This window comes from Malaya genurostris, chromosome 2, assembly GCF_030247185.1.
Source record: "Malaya genurostris strain Urasoe2022 chromosome 2, Malgen_1.1, whole genome shotgun sequence".
Classification (NCBI taxonomy): Eukaryota; Metazoa; Arthropoda; class Insecta; order Diptera; family Culicidae; genus Malaya; species Malaya genurostris.
This window is the reverse complement of record NC_080571.1, coordinates 129,118,892-129,133,130: the sequence shown is the minus strand read 5'-3', so window position 1 is coordinate 129,133,130 and position 14,239 is coordinate 129,118,892. Positions and strand designations below refer to the sequence as shown.

The window sequence follows — 14,239 nt, the reverse complement described above, 5'->3', positions numbered from 1 at the left end:
TTCTAAAATAGTTTCATGATCCACACGATTTTCAATGTGAGATCTGTAATCCAACCAATTAGCTCTATGATAGTTGAATATAGAACCAATTGGATTGATTAAAGCTTCGTTGGAAAGTCTGAATGTTACAGGAAGATGATCTGAGTCAAAGTCAGCAATCGGTTCACTTCAAATGTGACTTTGGTGTAATCGGTTCACTTCAAATGTAACTTTGATCTGTTAGAACCAGATCAATTGTAGAGGTATTTTTCACGGAAGAGAAGCAAGTCGGATTACTGGGATGAAGAACTGTGAAGTAACCAGCTGAGAGTTGATTATGAAGTATTTTACCATTACTGTTATTTTGCCTACAATTCCACTGGACATGCTTTGCATTTAAGTCCACTATATCTTGTGAGTTTTTGCAAATCGCCTTAAAACCAATTTAATTGTTCGCCGGTGCATTGGAATGGCAAATATGCTCCAGCGATGAAATAAATTCCATGAATGGTTTCAACTTCGATTCCCAAGCTTTCAATAACTTTAGTATTGAAAGAAGGTAAAATTCGATGTTTAATTTGCGTTGGACGAAAATGGCAACTCCACCACCCAATCCAGTAAACCTGTCAAATCGATGAACCACATAATGTGCATTGCTTTTCAATTTGACATTTGGTTTAAGAAAAGTTTCTGTCACAATGGCAATATAAATTTTGTGAACTTTGAGAAAATAATAAAATTCATCTTCACTCGATTTTAAAGATCGAGCATTTCAATTTAACATATTCAAATAATTATTTAACATAACTGTTAAATTTGAAATTCATTATAATATTATTTGCAAATTGCCATCAAATTTGAAATGCTTTAAAAAGTGATGAAGTCGAATTCATTCGGATGATCATTTAAAAAAATTGATCTTGTTGGTAGATCATTTTATTTTCAGTTAAATCGACTTCTTTTAAAGAAGCGAATGGCATGGAATACACATTGATAGGTAGATTTCTACCTGTTGCACTAGTGTAACTGCCATAAGAAGAAGATGATTTGGCCGATCTATTTATTAATAAATTGTATTCGTTAGAAGATTAACTGGAAGCCGTTCTTGTGTTTTGATTTTTACATTAGAAGAATTAAGAGGTATAACTGTCATTAGAAGAAGACGACGACAAGGTTGATCTACCTGTCAATAAATTGTTTACGTTAGAAGACGAATTTAAAGGCGTATCTGTTTTTTGTTTTGAATTCGAAGAAATAGGTGCCTTAGAAGAATTAGGCGTGGCATTTGTAACGGTTTTTTTATTTTCAGGTATGTTCTGTAAATTTAAGGTCGTTGATTTGACTTGTTGTCTAAGCGAACGAGCGTTTAAAATTCTTTCCCTGACAGGACATTTCAAATAATTGGATTTATGATTTCCATCGCAATTTGAACATGAAAATTTATCAATGGTTTCATTCATTGGACAAACGTCTTTCGAATGCGATTTACCACAATTAAAACACCGTATATCCATATGACAATTTTTGGTTCCATGGCCGAAGCCTTGGCAACGACGACATTGCGTTAAGTTTGCAATACGATTATGCCGTTTATAATGTTCCCAATGAATTTGAATGTGGGAAATGAAACGTACTTTTTCTAAAGTTTTCAAATTGCTTACATCACTTCGATTGAAGTGTATTAAGTAAACTTCATGGGAAATTCCAGAGCGTGGTTTAGAAGTACCATTCGCTCTTTTTTCATAAGTATTAATTGGGAAGGGGCAGAACCAAGCAATTCTTCTAGTTCATTTTTAATTTCATCAGTACTTTGATCATTTGATAAGCCTTTCAAGACAGACTTGAAGGGTTTGTCTGATTTTATTTCATATGAATAAAATTTATGAAGTTTCTCGGACAAATATCGGACAAGACGTTCATAATCTTCCAATCCATCAACCAAGACTCGACCTTCTCCTCTTCGTCCGATTTAAAATGAAACTTTTACTTCCGGGAGAAAAGTAGAAAGCTCAGCGTCCATTTTGGGAATTTTTGAAGAATTGTCTTCTATGTCGCTACAATCGGATTCAGGAAGAATCTCGTGAATATTGTTAGACGGCATAGAATCAACGGAAGGGAAATCCGTCCGTTGTCTTTTATTTTTACATTCGGATTTTATAAGATCGTGAATGTTATAGAAAATGTTGAATAACGGATTGTGATTTATTCCGTATTAAATTGGGCTTGTTGCCTTTACGGTTGGACGCAGGCATTTTTGAAATGAATGAAATTTTAAATTAAATTAACTAGTTTAAATTTGTCTTCGATTAGACTCCTGGTTTGGAGAAGTCTTGATAAAGACTGATTTTGTGGTAGTCTTAATAAAGACTGATTAGTTCGAAGAATAGTTCTCTGAATAGTTAGCCTAAAAAAGGCTGATAATTTCTTAGTCTTGAAAAAGACCGATTATATTAGAATATCACTTTTTGTATAGCCTTGAGAAATGCTGACTAATTGTTAGTCTTTAAAAAGACTGTTAGTAATACAGGTAGCCTTGAAAAAGACTGAAGCCTTGAATCAATGAAACTCTGGGTAGAGAGAAAAATATTCCAGGAGCCAAGAGCTATATTCGTGCGGTGCGAACGACTGTTCAACACCGGCTGACGTTCGCAGTAGTTGATAAAATGCTTTATAAGGGCACAGTTTCAGTTTCAGCGAGTTAATGTTATTCGATTTCATGTCAATCCGGTTATGTCCCGGACATCACCCACCCGTCTTTCATACATTTCACTTTTATTTCACAGCAAACAAAAGCTTTAAGGGCTGAGGACAGTACCGTAAAGTGGTAGGTTTTTTGTTATTTCCCGTTTCAAATTAAATTTTCTTGGAAACGGTGCAGAATATAGAAAAAAAACCCACCTGACAATGTCTTCGAAGTATAGTTGAGAATATTCTGTGAAATTTTCAGAATGATTCATTGAGTTTAGCGGTCGTGTTGTATTTTTTTCTGACTGAAGAACTGCTGAAAATTGGAACGCTCGGAAATGCATACCTCTACTTGTTCATCGAATATCTCGGCTTTGAAGGCTTGTATCATAAATCTACCGTGACAAAGTCTAGATAATTTAGTTTAGATGCGATTAGTACATAAAAACATATATATCGTGATAAAAATAAAGTCTTGTATTTTTCCGTGAAACAAAGTCAGTTTCAATGCATCCACCATTTTTTTTTTCGCTTTGGTTTCCTGATAGCATTCTGAAAAAGGACAGAGAAATAAAATTGGCTCGACAAGGCTGCCAAACACACAGACATTCAATCTTTGTGAAAGTTGAATATTTTTTCAATGTTCATTGGAATCCATGTAATGTCCAACCCATATGATAGGTTAATGTGATAAAACTTCTCATCAAAATAATAAAATGTATGCTGGCAACCCGGTACAGTTTGCTCATATACGAGAGAGTACAAGAGAAATACGATGCGCAAAGGGAATTGAGCGAGCCACGTGGTCGATTTAAAACTCAACACGTGGCCCTCTGTCCTCAGACCTTAATCATCATAGGAAAACGTTTATTTTACCTAAAAGATCGAAGTAACTAGGTAAATCTTTGTTAGCTTATAACAATTTTTAATCATTTTATTGATTTGTTTTATTATTTGTTTCCAATAACTTATCAAGCAACCGTTAATAATTAGTGCCCATGAAAAATATTGAATACCTTGGTAACCAATAAACACATACTAATGCCACATTATGACATAATATAATCGCCTACTCTTGAGACTGAATTAGTGCCGGCTTTGGCAAAATATACGGCTATTCATAGATAGTGCTTATTTATGGCTAGTGTGAATTCAGAGAGCTGAATTCTGATTTATTTACAACAGAAAAGCTTTCAGATTGCTGACATAAATCTATTAGAATTTTTGATGCTCATAAAAGGCTATTTTTCAGCCATTATTAGTACTTACTACCTGGAATGCAAACTAAATAAAACAAAACGCAAAATCTCAACAAAACACCTTCAAACATATATATTATTATTTGTTATTAAAATGTGTATTTCTTGATTGGCTGAAACTGACGTAGAAAAACACAAACCACGTTGATATTCCAATTAAAAATCATTCCAAATAGATAGGAAGATAATTTACTTGAATTGAACCACCAACCATCGCAATCAATCAGATGCACTTCTAGATTTCCCAATATCCAATCCATATATTCCAATGGTACCCATACGAAGACAAAGCGTTGAATGGATTAGTGACGACGTTTGCTCTAAATAAAATTCGGTTTTGTGATACTGAATGATTATATTGTAGCGTTCACATCGGTAGTCCAAACCATCTTCCAAATTCTTCCCGAAGTCAATATTCGCATATAACCAGCGAAAAATTAGTATCCTGTTGTTGTGATCACTTCATACAGAATAATGTGCGTAAAATATTTCGCACTGTCCTTCGTGATGCAATAATCGCTCCTGGAGAAATTATTGAGAGGTAAAACTTTACGCGCCTGCTACTCCGCTCTAAAATTCCTCCTGACAGAACAAAGTTGAAGTGCGCAAATTGTTTCGCACTGTCCGTTATGCTCCGAGAATCGCTTCAGAAAGAATGATAAAAAATTCAACCTTCAGCTTTCATTTCCGCGCAGTTTGCATGTTGCCTTGATAACGTGTTCTGATTGGCTCGTGAAAACATGGGTCTATTCAAACTGATTTTCCAATAATGTACTGTTGGAAAACATTTCCACTCTTAATATGCACATGTAAGTTACAAGTTTTCGAATGGATTGGTGGTTGAAACATATAAATCGACAAATGAAGAAGCTTACGCGACTACTTTTGAAATTTTTAATTGACCCCCGGCTCCGTATAGTGAAGAGTAAGGCATTTTTAATGCCAATACTGCATATTCAATAGTTTTCTTCCATAAAAGAAACTGTAAATATGAACTAATTTGTTGAAAAATTTGTTGAACACAATACGTATATAGGTTATTACGGTTCTCGAAGTCCAGTACTGGAAGTACCGGAAATAGTGGTCAAACACTCCAAAAAGGACTCACTTGATTGTCTCAAAGATTCTTTATTCGATTTTACTAAACTTTGATTCAAAAGAATGGTCCAGTAATTCCATACCAAATTATTGAATTAGATCCAGAATTACCGGGTGCCGAATGTATTAAATGTCGAACCGTCATTCTAAGCGATGCGAAAAAGAGACCAAATCTACTCAGTTTGGCTCAAAACTGTTTCAATTTGTAGGTTATGCCAGGTTACGCCCGAACAAACTATCTTTTTTCTATTCAAGATTCAATGAATAGTTTTATGAAGAAAACGCTTATGGTATTTTTCAAAAGAAATGAAATAGCACAGGCTTTTTTTGTATTACTGCATCACGATAATGATTTTTTCGCAAATAGAGATAACTTAAAAACCTTAAAAATTCAATATTTTAATTCCGTAGAACTATCTTTTCAAAACGTCGTGGCACACATACATTCACCAGTGTTCGTTATTATTTAAAAATAAATAAATTAAATTTAAAACTTTCTCGTCTATATTACTACAGAATTGCACATTTGATACAGCAATTTTGCTATGATATCGCTTACTAGAGCCGAAGCGAAGGAGTTGGCTCCAATTTCATCGCAATTCGATTATTGGAATTCAGGTTACCAGCGAAATAATATGGTAACACTGAGATGAGATGAGATTGTATGTACAGTGACCCTAGCTTGGTTCGTTCAAAATAATACCTTGAAATATTTCAAATCTTTGGGTGCAATGATATCGCCAACGTTTATAAATTTTCGTTCAGTGACAACTATCTTATAGTACAAAAAACTGCAAGTTTCTATGAATTATTTTCTGTGTGCTATAGTTATTTCGTGCAAAGTACCAAGATTTTGTGTCGGTAATATAAAATAATGTGATTATTTTATTTGTTTTTAAAACAAAATGAAAATTTGTTCTCCTCAACCTGCTGATTTTCCACATGGGACTGGACTCCAAGTATAACAAGGATGATGTTTAGAACCTGTTCCATTTCTTCATGCGCTTTTCCAATTGCAACATGACTATAAATTTATACTTAAGACCAATTGAGTTTTTGTAATAGTATCTTTGTGCATAAATAAAACCGATTTGAAAAAAACTTCAATTCAAGTAAAAGCAACCATTTCTAACAAAATTAATCTGAAAGCTTTTTCTATTTCTGAAATTGCAGAACTTTTGTGGTCACGCCCTGCCATTCTAGTAATTGTTCTAAAAAGTATAGTGATACATGATACTGATAATATAATCGTTAAACGGATGTTTGACGTTTGATCGTTAACACTATTCACATTATACATTTCCCATCAATTCAGTAGTGACAATTGTTTAATGTTTTATGTATGGTTATGTATAGTTGAAGTGTATACCATCTTATAGTCCACTTACCTAAACATAATAATCCCAAGCTTGTTAAAGCTTCTCGTGCGCCTAGTCTATTCTTATTTATATTTACAGTAGTACTACTCAATATATTATTATTCGTAGTTGAGTTGGCATTATGATTGTTGTTATTATTCGATGACACCGAAGGCAATGGCGTTATGAACGACGACAGCAGCCTTGGAGGACCACCATTCATGTGTTTCGCTGAAGACGACGTCACTGAATTGGCTGAAACTGTTGATACATTCAGTGGTTGACCCACTCGACTTAGACCCCGTGCTGTCCGATTTTGACTAGACACGGGGCCAGAATGTATGTGTTTCAACATTAAACGTGTTCCCAGTGGATTACATTTTCACTATAACGGCATTCCAAATGCTGACGCAGCATGCTTCTAGCCGGTACTTTAACCATTTCTACTCGATTTGCATCAAGCACACCCAAAAGACGTTATTAAAATCACGAAATACACATGGATTTTTTTTCCGATTTTATAACTATCTTATATTCGCTGTAATTTTACAAATGAACACTCGTTTGCGAATAGTTTTTCTGGTTTCATGAAATTCTTCACCATGTCACCAAATAATTTCAACTACGCATATTTATTCATATTGAGGTTATATCACACAACAATCGAAGGTGTGAGCAAGAGAGTACCGTTTCCAGCTTTAATTGCACGACTACATATTTTTAAAACCGCCCCTGTCCATCCTCTTCGGCAAGCAACAAGCTGGTACGGAAATGTAGCTGACGCGATCGAATGAATAATACTGCCACCTCACTCTGCGGTTACTCTGACAATACAAGCCTGTGAAGTTTCTGAAACTTGTCTGCTTTCTGAACGCTGCTAAAAGGTGGTTACGCGCCGGTTCTGGCGACCGAAGAATGTGGTTGAGACCTTGTTTTTACGATGTGGAAAAACTGGAATCAAAGACAGAGAAGAACACAAAAACGAGAGAAGAAATTGAAATAAAATGTCAATATACAACTACTGTTACATTTAGAGAGAATGATACGAAAGCAGCAAGATATTTTAGACGCAATGATGCAAAGAATCGATTCTGTTCGATAACTTTAAAACGCTAGCTAGCTCTTAAATACATTAAAGAGATTCATACATTTGAATGTATTGGAAATATATTTTTCTTATATTGCTATTACTATTTTCGTTTTAAATCGCGCCTTTGAAAATTTGACCGAAATTTTTCGAACATTTTTTTTATATACTGAAATAAATTTTAATACGATAGTTATCAAAATTTTAATGTGGTAGTTATCAAAGTTCAAATCGTTGCTATATCATACCAAAAAGTCAACCACGACACCAAAATGAATGTGGACGACCGCTTCCATAATTAACAATAATTTTGTGTGGCAACTACCCATGGAGGTATTGGTGCATAATAAATGAAAACGAATTTTATGATGAAACCAAGAGAAAAAAACTGAATGAAGCCAATCGAGAGAGCCAAATAAATATTGAATGATTCTATCAGCGATCATGTAAAAAGACGATACAATGACCTAGCAAGTAAGCAATGTGCAGGCAGGTAGAGGCGATAGAAGCTGCACTCTTAATGATCCAATTACTGCATTTCTATCACCATGAACTACAGATATTAGCGTTTTAGCCTTGCTCCTATACAACAATTAGGGGAATGCCCTCGGTAGCTGAGTCAGTGTGCCTTATTAACCGTTGTGCACTCGAAAAAAAAAACACCTTTAACCACCCGAATGGGTACCCGGGTACCCATTTTTTTAAATCGCTGTAAGTTGAGCATTTTTCAACCGATTGAAGTAATTTTAGCACTGTTGGATTCAGGAACTTAAGCTCTTTGGGATTAGTACCCATAAAGATGGACATGGTGCTCCTGGTTCCCAGGAACCCGGATATCCTAAATGAGTTCCGACATCGAGGCATTTATACACGGATTTCACGTATTTTTGTAATCTTATCTAAGAAATTGCTATATGAAATCAAGTGCTATGCTGAGTTGTTATGTTTATATATTTCAGGGGGCATCCGTTATGTACGTAACATAAAATTTTGAATTTTTCTACCACTCCTTTCCCCCTTTGTCGAGCATTTCTCAATCTTTTCACCATGTATTGTCACGTATTTTTGAAACCTCTCCCCCCTAAACGCGTGACGTACTTTATGTATGTTCCCTTATATACTTCACTTTCTTATCTTCAGTTTGAAAATTATTATGTACTTCAGGCCTATTGCGAGGAGCACGCAATACCAAATTTTGTGTTATGTATGCAATGTAATTAAATGCAATCAAAATTAGTGAAAGCAGTAGTAAATTTCAGGTAATAAAAATATAAGGAGTGTAATGAAAATGTAACAAAAACAATAAATTTTGAAATTGAACATGTAATCAATTCGGTCTGCGTGCCCCTCGGCCTCAGGCGATGTAAATATGTATAAGTGAGATGTCCTGCAACAGTTGGCAGCGTTGTGTATTCTACATATGTTTCATTTTGGTACGGCCTTTCTCAAATAGCTGGTTTGGAAAAGTTTCAAATTAGTAAATGACATTTATGGTGGAAAACACAAGTGTCGGAACATTCTACGGAAATCCGGATTAACGGGAACCAGAAGAACCTACTACAGCAATATACACGGCCATCGAAAAGTGGATAAATTTCTGAATTTACCCGTACTGAAAAAATTCAAATCGGATGGAATTTGCCTTAGTTACAAGCATTTTTATTTGTGGGTACCCGGGTACCCATTCGGGTGTTTACGTAATAAAAAAAATTTGAGCCCCCCCATTCGACCCCCCTTACTGTAAAATGAAAAGTCAAAGCATGAGAAGTTATGGTCCAACTAGTTCTTGGAATTGACCGAATTGCAGAATCTTAGTTTAAACCTAACTCAGAAATTTCTTATTTTGAAATTCGAAAAGGTACCCGGGTACCCATTCGAGTGCATAAGGGTTAACCTTATTTTATATTGTTGAATAAAAAACAAAAAAAGAGGTGGTTTTGGAAAGAATTGGTATAGTTTACATTACGAATTACTGATAAACCCAGTTGGGGTACAGAACTAAAGTTTTGGACAAACAATGCTTTATTTAACAATACGAAGCAATACGAAGTAAAACGATAGACTCACTCATTAGAAACTGATACCCACAAAGATAAACATTCCAATCATATCCGCAAAAATATGAAATCTACTGATTAATTTAGATCTCTGAAGAAATCTGAAGAATTCTTCATGTTACGTTTCGTCTTCGATTTGTCAGTGCAGAACAGTTCGAATTGAACCTCTAAGCAAACGTAACAATTACTATTTTAAGTCAAATAAATCTTCTGGGTTATCCACTTGAGTCGCACTTCTAGGAATAGAAGAAACATTTGACAAGCTTAAAAACAAATATGTTGGACTTATAGTTTCTTATTTATTTGATCAAACTGATATCTCAAATCTACCCGTTGGTTACCAGAAATCTCTATTCTGTCTCGATACAAGTTTGTTAGCCATAGGGAGCAATCTACGAGTGATCTGTAGTCGCCAACAAAAAAGCTTAGATATTTTCAATGATTACTTGTCAGAATGGAAAAATTCACCAAACGCTGCAAAAATGCAATTAATTATCTTATCTCATAAGCCTAGAGCTTCTTTTCTTAAATCAAACAATAATCATGTTGTCAAATTGAATGACTAGGAATTGACATGGTGTGATCAAGTAAAATATTTAGGTTTAACGTATGATAAAAACTTACTTTCAAGGATCACATAGAAGAAATCCAAGATGTTAAATGTTTATATCCTCTCATGAACAGAAATTCTAGGCTCTCTCCTAAGAACAAATTATTGATTTATTAATAAATTTTCAGACCAGCCATGCTTGATGCAGTAACAATTTGGTAAAATTGTTGTTCAACCAGTAAGAAAACGATTCAAAGGATTCGGAATCAAATTTTGAACATGATTTCGATGCGTTTAGATCATATGATTTACATAGGCTTACAAATATACAACCATTATTATAATGTCGCAAAATATTATAAGACAATTCCGACAAAAGACGTTGCAATATTCAATTGAATCGATTCGTATTAGTGTATTAGTTAGTAAGCTAGTATATAAGTTTCTTTCTCCCATTACATATTACAAGCAGGTTGAAAATTTTCCTCACAAAAGCTCATACCCATTGCCTGAGCAAATGATGTCTTATAGGTAGTAATCAAATCATGTATATATTAGGGCTGAAAAGTCACCACTTGTGACTGAACACCCACCTTATATCTTAACCATTTGAATTTAACTGTTTTGACTTTCTCTATAGAAAGGTATTAGAATTGCTGGAAAACCCGACTTTCGAACGGAGCCTCGGAGACCCATAGTGTTATATCTTTCGACTCAGTTCGACGAGATCGGCAAACGTCTGTGTGTGTGTGTGTGTGTATGTATGTATGTGTGTATGTGTGTGTGTGTGAATTTTACGAAGATATTTCAACGCGCTTAATATTCTCAGAGATGGCTGAACCGATTTTAACAAAATTATGCTCGTTTGAAAGCTACTATTAGGCCATTGATCAAGTTCAAATATCAAATGGCTGTGACTTTTGGTTCCGGAGAGATAATGGTATAAGTGACGTAACCGACAAGATGACAAGGTGACACTAAATCTCGACTTTTTATGCAATTCTAAGACGTTTGACATCAAAAAAATATTTTCAATTTCGGAAAACTCCCCCCTATGGTAATTTTTCAAAATCGAAAACTTTCAAACCTTAACCGCCGGGTAGCACCTCTTACCTATGTCCGATTTAGCTCAAATTTATACATTAGAGCGATAAAAAACAACGTTTTTTGTCGGTTACGAGCCCCGAACAGCAGAATTGTGCTGAAGAAGTCGCAGTCGCCGCCGGACACATACCAAAAGTTTGCCAGTGGAAGTCGCCAGTCATCATAGGAGCGCCGACCGGAATTTATTGTGAGTAACGAATGCAGCTACTGAGTTTACCGAGTGTACACGGCAAGAGCCATCCCAGTTCTGTCTAAATGCATTGGTCGTTAGAATTCAAGGCACTTTTCAGTCTCTCAGATCATCATTTAGAAATAATTGGATTTTCTCCATTTTCTACCAAAAGCATCAGATTAATCAGAATGGAAGTTGAAAAGTTTGTGCCGTCACTAATACATTCAATTGCGACGGTAACGCTTTCGCACAATGCGAAAATGAAAGTATTGATGTAGATCACATCTTTATACTAGGATGAATGCTGTTTCGAAACATGCCGTGCGAAACAAGGTTGCCACATTAATCTGATTTTCATTTCTCCTAAAAACTACGGATTCAAATGTAGCGAAAGGAAAGAATTTCTTTTTTTTTGTCGTGAATACGACTTACTTTACTATGGGGTGCCTTTTCAAAATTTACCCTCAGCGAGAGTGATAAGTTTTTGATCGTGAATATATCTTGTTGTTTCTAACGTATCAACATAATTTTTGCTACACGCTACACGGGAATATCATCAGCAATTTATGATAAAATTTTCAGTTGTATGACATAATCACAAATAATTCAAAAGTAAAGTTTTCTAAAATGTTTGGTATGAACGATCATGAAATAATGACGCCTTTTTCGTACCTGGGTAGGTATAAAAGATTAACTAGTAAAATAAATAATATAAAAAAGGTTAACATTGGATATATTTTGTTCATTCCAATCTACGTCAGTCAACTGCAGGAATGAAACAAGTGAATCATTCCGGTTGGTTCAGGTCCAAAGATCAGTTCCAGTTCTATTATCAAGAATTCAGTTCAACATTGAATCAATTGGGGGACGTTCGCAGTTTCACTTCAAACAGGAGCGATTCCGTCATCCTGCTGCTGGTCGTTTGCATTGGAGCAAAATGGGGAACATTATACAAAATCAACCCTTCTACTTCATTCATACTTGCCTACGCAGTTGACTCGTTCAGTCCAGAACAGAATCCAATTATAGGGTTTAGTTCTAAAATTCAGTTTCAGAATTCAATACCTGATATTTTTTCATTCCCAGAACCCAAATTTTAAATTTGGTTTCACGCCCAGAATCCAAGGCCAGAATGAAGTACCATAATTCTGGAACTGAAACCGAATTTATGAACTTGATTCTAAACCTAACCTAACTAACAATTAGTAAGCCTTTCTCAAGTCTATACAAAGAGTGATATTCTAATATAATCAGTCTTTTTCAAGATTAAGAAATTAATCAGTCTTTATTAAGACTACCACAAAATCAGTCTTTATCAAGACTTATTAAAACTAGGAGTCTACTCGAAGACTAATTTAGCCTAGTTAATTTAATTTAAAATTTCATTCATTTAAAAAATGCCTGCGTCCAACCGGAAAGGCAACAAGCCTAAGGCTAAAAATAATTGTAGCGACATAGAAGAAAATTCTTCGAAAATTCCCAAAATGGACGCTTGTCGTTCTAGAAAGAAACAACAATCTATGCCACCAGTGACGGTAATGATTTCCGACTTCAAAGCATTCCGTACTGAGCTTTCTACTTTTCTCCCGGAAGTAAAAGTCTCATTTCAAATCGGACGAAGAGGAGATTGTCGAGTCTTGGTTGATGGATTGGAAGATTACGAACGTCTTATCCGATATTTGTCCGAGAAACATCATAAATTATATTCAAATTATATAAAATCAGACAGACTTTTCAAGGCTGTCTTGAAAGGCTTATCAAATGATCAAAGTACTAATGAAATTAAAAATGAACTAAAAGAATTGCTTGGTTTTGCCCCATCCCAAGTAATACTTATGAAAAAAGAGCGAATGGTACTTCTAAACCACGCTCTGGAATTTCCCATGAACTTTACCTAATACACTTCAATAGAAGTGATGTAAACAATTTGAAAACTTTAGAAAAAGTACGTTTCATTTCCAACATTCAAATTCATTGGAAATATTATAAACAGCATAATCGTATTGCAAACTTAACGCAATGTTGCCAAGGCTTCGGCCATGGAACCAAAAATTGTCATATGTGGTATATCGCATTCGAAAGACGTTTGTCCAATGAATGAAACCATTGATAAATTTTCATGTTCAAATTGCGATGGAAATCATAAATCCAATTATTTGAAATGTCCTGTCCAATAAAATATTTGAAACGCTCGTTCGCTTAGACAACAAGTCAAATCAACGACCTTAAATTTACAGAACATACCTGAAAATCAAAAAACCGTTACAAATGCCACGCCCAATTCTTCTAATGTACTTATTTCTTCGAATTCAAAACAAAAAACAGATACGCCTTTAAATTCGTCTTCTAACGAAAACAATTTATTGACAGGTAGATCGACCTCGTCATCATTTTCTTCTAATGTCAGTTACGCTAGTGTGACAGGTAGAAATCTACCACCTACCTAATTCTTCTACTGTAAATAATCAAAACATAGGAACGCCTTGCAGTTCATCTTCTAACGAAAACAATTTATTAGTAGGTATATCGGCCAAATCATCTTCTTCTATTGGCAGTCTAGTCTACCTACCAATATTCCTTCAATGTATTTCGCTTCTTTAAATGAAGTCAATTTAGGCGATCTAACTGAAAATGAAATGATCTAGGTAGATCAACTCTTTCAAATGATCATCCGAATGAATTCGACTTCATCACTTTTTGAAGCATTTCAAATCGGATTGCAATTTGCAAATAATATTATAATGAATTTCAAATTTAATATTTTAAGATTTATTGAATATTTTAAATTGGATTGCTCGATCTTTAAAATCGGGTGAAGATGAATTTTACAATTTAATTTTATCAAATTCACAAAATTCAAATGTCAAATTAAAAAGCAATCCACATTATG

The 14,239-nt window shown here is 34.7% G+C and overlaps 1 protein-coding gene across 1 annotated transcript in view; it reads right to left on the bottom strand.

The window, feature by feature from the left end:
* Positions 1 to 7,327, bottom strand: part of LOC131428175 (uncharacterized) — a 67,395-nt gene extending 60,068 nt beyond the window's left edge. The window contains exon 1 of the mRNA XM_058591894.1: positions 6,410 to 7,327. Within this exon, the coding sequence (XP_058447877.1) occupies positions 6,410 to 6,734 (325 nt within the window). The 5' untranslated portion in view covers positions 6,735 to 7,327. The remainder of the gene's footprint in view (positions 1 to 6,409) is intronic.
* Between the last annotated feature and the right edge of the window lie 6,912 nt (positions 7,328 to 14,239).